This window comes from Branchiostoma floridae, chromosome 6, assembly GCF_000003815.2.
Source record: "Branchiostoma floridae strain S238N-H82 chromosome 6, Bfl_VNyyK, whole genome shotgun sequence".
Lineage (NCBI taxonomy): Eukaryota > Metazoa > Chordata > Leptocardii > Amphioxiformes > Branchiostomatidae > Branchiostoma > Branchiostoma floridae.
The window spans coordinates 11304487-11314751 of NC_049984.1; the positions used below are offsets into that span (position 1 = coordinate 11304487).

At 38.9% G+C, this 10265-nt stretch overlaps 1 protein-coding gene across 3 annotated transcripts; it reads right to left on the minus strand.

Moving 5' to 3' along the window:
* Window positions 1-350: 350 nt before the first annotated feature.
* Window positions 351-10131, minus strand: LOC118417383 (programmed cell death protein 6-like). Of its 3 annotated transcripts, none has more exons than XM_035822937.1 (6): window positions 9996-10131; window positions 7534-7595; window positions 6703-6747; window positions 5194-5352; window positions 4244-4353; window positions 351-2531 (listed from the first exon to the last, which is right to left on the minus strand). In XM_035822937.1, the coding sequence occupies exons 1-6, from the start codon at window positions 10064-10066 to the stop codon at window positions 2430-2432; spliced, it is 549 nt and encodes a 182-aa protein (XP_035678830.1). In that variant the 5' UTR covers window positions 10067-10131; the 3' UTR covers window positions 351-2429. The 3 variants fall into 3 exon arrangements, with proteins under 3 accessions (XP_035678830.1, XP_035678829.1, XP_035678831.1); XM_035822936.1 differs by lacking the exon at window positions 4244-4353 and adding an exon at window positions 4617-4726; XM_035822938.1 differs by lacking the exons at window positions 4244-4353; window positions 9996-10131 and adding exons at window positions 4617-4726; window positions 9449-9839.
* Between the last annotated feature and the right edge of the window lie 134 nt (window positions 10132-10265).

The window sequence follows — 10265 nt, forward strand, 5'->3', positions numbered from 1 at the left end:
TGAGGATTCTTCTACTGTACTGGTTAGTAACGAATTCCACTCTATGATTGTTAAACTTACAGGAAATATTTGCATCAATCCTTGGGCCATAGATTTTTTGAGGTAGTGGGTTGTTGATCCAGATCCAGTGTGTCTGGGGCACAGTAGTGGAAGGTGGAGCCTGTCACCTTTTACCTCCCAACCAAAGTCATGTACCCATTTTTACACTTAGGTCAAGTGAGGAAAGTAGTGTTAAGTGCCTCTTCAGGAATCAAACCTGTGACCTCTTGATTTCATGTCCGCTAGCCTATCGTTTTTAACCTCCTTGCCAATAGTTAAGTCTATAGCTGGATTTTAAATAAAACAACTTCTGCTGTTCACCACACTTTATTCCATGACCATATCATTTGTACAAAAACTGACCAGAATATATCAGAAACCAGGCATGTTATTCTTCAGCCTGGTGCAAAGACAATTCCTAACACTACCTCTAATGTGACAGTTGCTGCACAGTAGCACCTCCACTTGACTTTCCATGAATGCCAGCAATCTCATTAACAGGAATATCATAGCAACAACTCTCCGATTGGAATATCCAATTTTTCATGAGCTGTTCATCCTAATAAGAATAATTTGAAGGCCAGGATTGATCAAAGCCAGTTTTCATACATTCATGATGTCTGGTTTACCTTAAATACAGTATATGAACTTTTTCCCAAGAAATATTGGTACAATGGCACCATACGTTTTCCACTGACCACATGTGCAGGCCCACAATACCAACAGCATAATATTTCAGCAAATACTTGTGAACAAAATAAGATTTTGGCTGAGCTTGTGCCAGGTTTGTGATTGACAGCTACATATTGACACTTATAGATACTGGTCACAATTGCACAGGCACATGTGTAAGTCATTGTAACATTGTAAAGACCTCACTGACAGTACATGTGCGTATCGTATGCTGCTGGCATGACATTGCTAGTCGTTACACAATCTATCATATTTCAAGGCCATGTACTTTCGTGACCCAAAAATGACAGATATCAGTTAAAAAGATCATCTAATGTCAACTCTGAGCAGCATGACTTCAGTCATCTTTGAGTGGTAAAAGTTGCTCTTTTGTAGTTACAATCAAGAGGGATATAAAGCCAGTGAAAATTCCAAAATACCTCACACTAATACTAGATGGCACTCAATATTTTCTGCTTACAAACTACGTGTACAGTACACTACTACAGTTTCTACATGTAAATATATCTTCGGTCTCCAAAAGTTCTTAAAGTTTACACACCAAAAATACATCATGTACAGTTCAGAAAGCTGTTATCATCTGCTGATCACAGAGCTAGTCTAAGAGTGAAACATGTTGGAAGACACCTTCCTTGAGCTTTTTACACTTTAACAGATTTAAGCATCTTTTAACTGTTCAGGTGAGTGGGGGTTGGAGTCTAGGATCAAAGACTTTGCCACAAGATTTACACGAACAAGAATTTTCTTTTTCTACATGCAAATTTGAGTTGTGGTCTACATCAGTCTACACAGCAAGTGTAAGACAGGCGAGCACACATCCTAAGCACAAATTAAATATTGTATGCAGTATCATGGTCCACTATCACATGCACCTTTACAACTAGTATGTCCTTTACAGTCCATCCTCTTTGGCCTAGGCCTAGCCGCTTCCCTTTGGTTTCTCTCCGGGTGTATTTCTTTCTTTGCTGATTTATGGTTTGCTCCGTGTTGTAATTTTTGTTTTTGTTTATTTTTTCTTGTTGCCACTTTTTATTCCACTTCACAGGCTGCGAAACATTTACAGTTCATACAGTATTGTTGCCACCTGTCAGAATCAGTCTTATTTCCATGATATCATACATGTACATCAATGGAATGCTCTTCTGGGAGACGACAACTTACATTGCAAATAGGCACAATATAGGGCTTCTTTTGTAGCAAAATAGTCTATCTTTCAAAGTCCACATACATGTACCATCATCGTCTGCCATTCATACGCCTTACACATCAATACTGTACACAGACTTTCAGAAAGGAAACAAGTATATACATGTACAAATGTTATATACGGAGGGCAAATTTACATGTAAACCTTGTGGCAAAGGTTTGAGGGGGGCAATGCTACATGCACCTGGCATGTTCTTTTCACCTGTTATTCACCTATTAAAACTTGAGTGCATTGCTGTAGTGTGGCAAACTGTTTTCATACATCATTTTAGGAATGATCCAAGGGATTTGTAGAGAGGCTTCAAAGTGGAGTGATGCAACATTTTGTACAGTTACATCATGTACAACAACTGTACTATTTGGCCAATATTTTTTAGATAATACTAGGAAAGTCCCAAAATGCTACTCTAGACTAGGTAGCGAGCTTAAATGTCCACAAATGCAAGACAAAAATCTTGCAAAGGTTTTGGACAGTAACTGTAAGTTGCTGTCTATGACTTCAGGCTGAAGACAAGAGTGAGGAACTGCTCATAGGAGATGTCGATCCAGCCGTTCCTGTTGGTGTCAAACTGCTGGAAGGATCCAGTCAGGGTCTGGAGGGGAGAGATTAGGAAGGAGAAGAGTTTTACTTTCATTTATTTCAGAGCTGCATGTTTGGTCATCATTGTGCTTAGATATGTATAAAATGTACATCAAATAATCAAAAACACAATTTTCACCATGGTCTTTGGCACACTGCACCAACATATTTACCGTACTATCTGTACATAATCTAGTCCTAAGGTGTACATTTGTATATAGTAGAATATTGAATATTGTAGTTATCTGTAGTTATGCCTCTTCTAATCCCACCAAAAATCTTTATATACAGCAGCAATGCATGAACTTGGCAATAAAATTTAAAGATAAAACTAACTTTGTCAACTTGCAACATGCAATTTCTGTTTTTGCCAAGATTAGTGTCTCAATCATTGAGATCTTTGGTATGTATCAATTAACCATTTATCAAAATTGAGGTGGCATCCAGTGATCATTTTTACTTATTTCTAACAAGTGGAGTTAAATCATTTTTTCCCATTATGAACAAGTACCAATAGCATGAAAATGATAGAAACAAGAAAAGAAAAGCTGCATCTTGTTAAAACACAACAGACTGTACTACAGCATTCTGACATGTTTTAAAACAGTTAGTATTAGATCTGTAAAGCCCAGTTCAAGTTAGATCCATAGAGCAGAGAAAAGTCAGCCATCTTCTGCAGGTTACCCATTGAAAATGACATGTATGTTAGTGAGAGAAGACAGAGTAGCATGAAGAGTGAGTCCTGCAAGCCTGGGGCTGATGTCAACAGCAAATGGAGACAGACACAACCACACACTTGCCGCCAACATCACCCTAGGCTGGGAGGAAAAGCGGACAGTCCAACCCTCAACAGAGCACATCCCATGTAGGCTGCATCTTTATTATCATATAAGGAATGACCATACCCATTTACCCAGTGATTGGCATTGTGAGATCACATCTACTGCTTATTTTTCCTATTTAGTCCTATACATTTACACAAGTTGTTTGGAGGTGGGTGAATGAGCCTTCCATTTTAGTTTTTACATGCTTCAAAAGCATTTGAGATCAGAGCATAAGCTTTTAAGTTCTAAATGTAGAAGTCAAAGAAATGTGTTGAAATGCAATATTGCACTTTCCTCTAGCAGATCTTACTACAGTTCAACCTTAAGAATGAAAGGCTCATTGTTGGGCACACAGCTGTCAAAAGTTGTAGCTGCTTTGCCACCATACCCCATGACCTTAAGCATGCAGTAAGATTTTAGGCATGTTTTTCATAGGTTAAACTCCAGTGGTCTCAAACTAGTAAATGCATTACAACACAGAGACGTTGAGACAACAACTTACTGTACTGTGTTAGTCAGTTAGGACACAGGGTAGCACAGGAAGGTATTTCAATAAAAAATGTTAAAGTAAACTATAGATGCATTCACTTTTGCAGTTGGGGGGAAAATGTGGTTTTAGTGATGTTTCAAATCTGCGGTCGAAATAATTCAGTAGTACTGTCAGTGGTATCAAAAAAATATTTTCAGTGTCATGATTTCACTGTATGAGGTCATCGCAAAAACCCACCACCATCATTTGACAAATTATGAAAAAATTCAGCATCTTATCTAACATAAATGTAGCTACTTTTCATAACAGACAAAGCATGGCTAGTATGGCACATGTACAATATTGCATCAGCTACCTACATCAAATTTTTAATCAAAAGTTTCTCATTGGCTGAGTCAGAGTGCATCATACCTGTATCGTCACACAACACTGAATGAAGTCGTCAAAATGAACATGCCCTCTGCCCTGACGGTCAAACTTCCTAACCAGGATGTCATAGAATCGGTCGGACAGTCTAAAACCTACAAATACACAAAAGCACTAACTCACACAGGTGCAACAGAATGTTGTTAAGGGATGGCCACAGGATCTATCCAACTTCCACAAAATTCTTTGCCACATGAAATTTTTGTACAATATGATTAATTGTCATCTGATGCCAAAGTTTTATTCTTGAGGTTTGATTTGCATGAAGATATTATAAGAAAACATGTATAACTTCATCAAGTGAAAACTTGATACTCCTGAAACCATCCCCTTGACGACACATGCTATGTTTATGTACCTGAACTACAACACAACACTGGATGAAGTCATCAAACGATAAGCTGGCTCGACCCATCCGATCATACTTCCTGAGCAAGATCTCGTAGAAACGGTCCGACAGATTGAACCCTTTGATAGGCAAACAACAACATTCAAAACATCTTAGTGCTGTTTCAGAGAAGTGAAAAAAATTGATGACGACACTAAAAAGTTGGCAGTGGCAGAAAGGAAAAAAAAAAGTGCGATAGTTGCTGAGACAATTTCCATGTTTAACTTTTCTGAAACAGCGCTAAGACTAGAGAAACATGCATTAGATATTAATTTCAAATCAAAACCAACTTCAACAGAGCAATTATGACAGCTGACAGATCTGCATGCATCAAGATTACGGAAAAAACGATATTCATAACAGCACAGCAATCAAACACATATGGCAATCAATCTCTTCAGAAATATTTGGGGTTTGTTGTTGTTGTTTTTTTGCACAAACACTGACATTAGCAACAACCAAACATTCATTATCATTCAGAAAAACATCCAAATGCAATAGCTGCTAAAAGCTGGTCAATAAAAAGAGCACAAAAGTTGTCAATCACCAAAACTTGTCAGAGCACTCTTCAGCTCGTTCTTGTCGATAGTTCCCGAGTTGTCCCTGTCGTAACTGCGGAATGTGTTCTGCCAGTCCGTGATGTACTTCCACAGGGACTGGAACTCCTGGAAGTTGATGGTGCCAGAGTTGTCCCTGTCGAACATCCCTGACAAGGGGTTCAAAATAAAACACAGTTCAACTTCTTATCTTAAAGCCATGCTGGGAAAAATTGTTTTCCAGTAGTTTCAATATACCATAAGGGGAAATTTTTGCAGTGGTTTATGTTTGCAGTTTTTGCAATGATGTCTTCATGGTAAACTACAGCGAACATATTGTTTGTCTTTTGCTTCCTAGCTCCTTGTTTCAATGGAGAACGTAAAGCACCAACATTTCACTTTATTCCAACGAGGAAATCAAATCCATATGTACTTGTCCCATTTTACATGTAGATAGAACAATCTTAGAATTAATCTAATGATATAATTTCAAGGATGACTCCTTCTTTCAAAAACTGTGTCAATCAATCATCAATCAATGAAATTTTGAAATCGAACTTAATACTGTTACAAAAAACGCAGGCCTCTATAGCCATGTTCATTCAATGTGTTAAAGTTAATGTTAAAGTTTTGTTGAACAATTCTTTCTCTAGAAGTGTTAACAAATGAAAGGATTACAAGCAAATGTAGTAAAAGCTGCCAACGTATAGCATGTACTTAGTATGCTGACCGAATTGGCATTTGTGAACAAAAATTTTGTGTATCGGGATGAAAGATTTTTCAAAGTTTCTAACCAAAAATAAACGTTATGTCTAGACTCTACAATAATGACATGTTTGAAATATACTAAGATGAAAAAAAAAAAAGAATCACGTAATACTATCATCTTTACAGCCAACTAGTTCATCAGATCAATTTTAATGACAATTTGCAGCATAAAATTAATTCCACTCCATAATTATGTTTCTTATTCAGAACCAAATTTTCAAAACACTTGATTGTTAAGAATACTGTATACAACACACAATGATGAAGGAGGCATTAATATACCCATCAATACACACTTCCCTATTCTGCTATTACATAGTAACAGATCAATAAGAAAGTCACAGGGTTCTTACAGCTATGAAAAGGGCACCACCGCCCCAATCATTAGGGAAATATGAACTGTAGTGGCACAGTTAGGGAGAACTAGATTGAGTGGGAAGTCAAGCTTTTTCCTGGAAAGCCTTGTCATTCTGAGCGCATAGTTAGGGAAATCCCCTCATTACCAATTCAATCAGGTTTTCTGAGTTAGGGAGAAAAAGTTGGTCAGCTGATGAATAAATTTATTACTTCAGCAGTTAGGTAGAAAACTTTAGGTGTGGCCCGCCACCACCAAAGAGCAGTAAGTCTAGGTGGTGACATACCTTGTCTGAATCATAACAGACAAGTTTTGAACATGGCAACTGGCAGGGGCGGTGTTGTAGGTGCCAGCCACACTAGTAGGCAACATTGAGGAAATATTCAGCTGCCCTTACCTATCATAAGCCTGACAGTTTCTGGGTTGAAGGGAGTCCATGTTCCTGAAAAAAGAATTGATCGATGAAAAATTGGATTCCATGCAACAATACCTTGGGGACTAATCACACCGTTGATACGAACAATTACGTACAAATATCCTTCTGTCAGTGTCAAACTACTAACGTAATTTTACCGTGAACCTTTTTGTAGCTCGTCTTTATCTTGAAATTTCTGATCACAAAGGATATGGTGATGTTTCATCTTTTTACGATTACTGCCTAGTCATCTGTCAGTGTACCTATGGTTAGATTAAGTGACCCCATTTTATTATGGTAATCGGTACTCCATCCATCAGAAACATGATCTGCAATTACGGGCTCAATACACCACCCGAGATCAGTGACACCTCAGTGCCATACCCTCCCCAAAGACTCGTCTAAAATTCCATCATTTTCTCCTTCTTCTCCCGGGTCAATTCGCCCACCACTTGGTAGGTGGGAGTAGTTTTACATAACCCGGCATTCATCATTCAATTCTTGGAAATGGCCGTAACTTGATGCAGTCTTTCCTAAGAAACCAATAGATTTAACTTAGACCTCTATTACTTTTAAGCCTTGGCAGTAAATTCCTTACCTTAAAATCTATCTACAAAAGAATCAATCGCTTTTTAATATACGCTAAATCAAGACTTCGCTAGGAATTCTGTTATCTTATGGTATTTTATTCCAATATTAAAGGAACAAAAAATCACCTTATAACCAACATAAAAAGGGCATACAACTGGCAAAGCAAGGGACAAATTTCCTTAAAGTTCATCTATCTGTATTAATCAACAGGAAGAGACCTACCATTGGACAAGGCTGTCTGTAGCTCTTTAGCAGAAATGGCACCACTCCTGTCCGCGTCCACTCTGAAAAGAGAACAGATAATCCAGTTAACAAAAAGGAAGAAAAATCAATTCCTTTAACCAGAGATACGTGGCTCCAAGTATTAAAAAAAGAAGTGGGAAAAGGTTAAACCTACAAATATCAAAAAGGAATTTTCTGGAATATTTTGCCGTGTTTTATCCTTTCGCCCAACTACACGTCACATATCCTGTCGCCCCTCCATCTTGAATGTGCTTGTCTAGAAAAGACGTCATTCAACGGATGGACCGCCTTCGATTTCGAAAAACGATATCTTTGTTCAGATAAATCCTATCATCCCGTTCATATCTTAGTTGTCTTTTTCTTCTTCCTTTCATCTGATGATGGCCTATTCCTTGAGTATGAGCTTTTTTTCTCATTGGCAAATTTGTCCTCACTCCGACTTCTGAGGATGATATTAGGACCACACCCAGTTTTGTTGGCCATCTTGACTCTTCGTTGCAACCATCAAAATCTGAATTACAGCGGACGTAAATTTTGACCAATGTAAGAAAAAGAACGACAAAGGAACAAAAAATGAACAGCCACACAGCTTGTAGTGCTCAGGGATAAAGAAAGATTTTTTTATGAATGGACTGAACATTATGGCTGTTGTAAATGGCAAAAGAGCACCAGGCAACAATATATGCAAAGTATTCTATTAGTATAACCTATCGAGATAAATTGCTGATAAAGGAATAGACTAAAAAACCTTTCTGGTGATACAAGCAGTTCTGTATTAGCTCTCATGTTCTCTGATGGACTCGTAGTTTTCAGCACTGGTTACAATATGAACTTAGTGTAACTGCGTAGCCAGCATGCATAAGAGGCAACATATTGGAATCGAGGCGAATGGCATTTTTCCATCTTCCACCATTCAAACCGATAAAGTACTACTACTAAAAGACAATACAGATTAAAGGCTGTTCACATTTTTTTTCTGGTGCTGGACAATATTCTTTCTTTTTGATGGATACATTCAACGATCGTAAAAGAGAGTAGGAAAATTATGGATGGGTGCCACACCCTAAGCAGCAGTATAGGTGCCCTCCAACCACCTCTATGGCAGGAAAGACATAATTAAATGCTACTTGCACCATTTAATCTTTGTAAAAGCAAAATTTCCACACTATAACTGACATTTCCAGGACAATCCCTATGTTGGGATCATCTGTATTAGAAAATTTTGGACCACACCCATATTGGCAGCTGTGGTTACACATAATGTAAGCATCTTGCCTCTCTGCACCTTGCGCAGAATTTCTCGACTGACAGGTAGAACACAACGCTGCTTACTCAAAATATAAAATTAACTTATCTGTTGTTATATATGCAAGACCAAATCTGAGCGTAAGGCATGACGGTTACTACAATTCTCCTGCGAGCTCTTGTCTCCATCATGATATGCCTAGGTCTTATCTTCAGCTTTGATCTCGGTAGGCCTCTTATACCTCGGAGCAGACAAAAAGGAAAGCAGTGCGGGTAGAACTGAATACAGCGGGCACCTTGTCTGAATCTTCCTCGGGCACTTTCGAAATTTTCCCTTCACCATGAAGGCACAAGTGCAGCTGACAAGGACCACACCCAGTTTTTGACACACATTGGCATATCCGTTGGCTTCTTACAAGGGGCAACCCTAGCAGGCCAACGTTGCATACTGAATTGCTGATCACGTTTTATCGGAAAGGCGCGCCTCACCATATCTGCGACAAAAGAACTACCAAAAAATGGTCGCTACACTGACAAAATATGCTTCTTCTTGGCTAAATCTTCCCCTGTGTGACATTGATCGAGAAGGCATGGAAACAAAACACAGCAAAGAACATCAGCATGCTTGAAGACAGGTTTCCTATCTTACCTTGCAACCTCTGGCACACACATCCATTCATGGTTTTGTTCATCTTCCCTTCCAGCCGCTATAAACTGCCATTAAAAGAAAACTTTGGAGGGGCGGCGCGTACGGCATCGATGGCCCGTGCCCATCTCTACAGGTGTGATTTGCCAGGATGCAGATGATTCTAGGGAGGGCCACACCCACTTTTGACCATCCACTTCTACTGCTTCTCCCTTACGAGAAAATCCACAAACTCGACCAATTTCACCGGATTTCGATAGCAGGGAAACCATTCTAGCGTAACCGCCACAACTGATTGACTGTTGACCTACGGCTTTGTGGGGAAAGTCGCCGAAAAGAAGGAAAGAATCTGCGCCCTCGCCATCGAGGAGACATACGCAGCATCGCATCACTGCAGACGATCTCACTTGCAGGTGGGGACACAGCTCATGGGGTTTAGACCAATGCCAGAATATCAACAAAAGCTGGGGTAACTAGTTGTAAAACTAGACACAGACATTCTTACAAGCTTACAGAACCGTCACACAGTAATATCACGACTTAAACCCACCTGCCGAAGATTTGCCAGAGGAAATTCTGATCTACCTGCGGCTGGCCGTACCCCTGGTGTGCATACGCCATTTTCAAGCTTCTGGGATGGGCTCACGGGTCACAGCACTTAGTAATAGGAGGTTTCAGTTTTTAAAGTATGATAATAATTCAAATCAAACCAATTATATAAGCTTTATACAAACAAAAACAATAAATGTGAGAACTAATATTTAGTTTTATCTTTATTCAAGTGTATTTTTGTACAATTTATTTGTTTACATACGAATTT

What these genes read in the sequence shown, in the direction of transcription:
- LOC118417383 (XM_035822937.1), bottom strand. Translation starts at nt 10,066, where the DNA reads ATGGCGTATGCACACCAGGGGTACGGCCAGCCGCAGGTAGATCAGAAT. An exon ending in CTCTGGCAAATCTTCGGCAG is followed by an intron (nt 7,596 to 9,995) that starts GTGGGTTTAAGT and finishes TTCTCTTTTCAG; the next exon opens with AGTGGACGCGGACAGGAGTG. An exon ending in AACTGTCAGGCTTATGATAG is followed by an intron (nt 5,353 to 6,702) that starts GTAAGGGCAGCT and finishes ACCCCTTGTCAG; the next exon opens with GGATGTTCGACAGGGACAAC.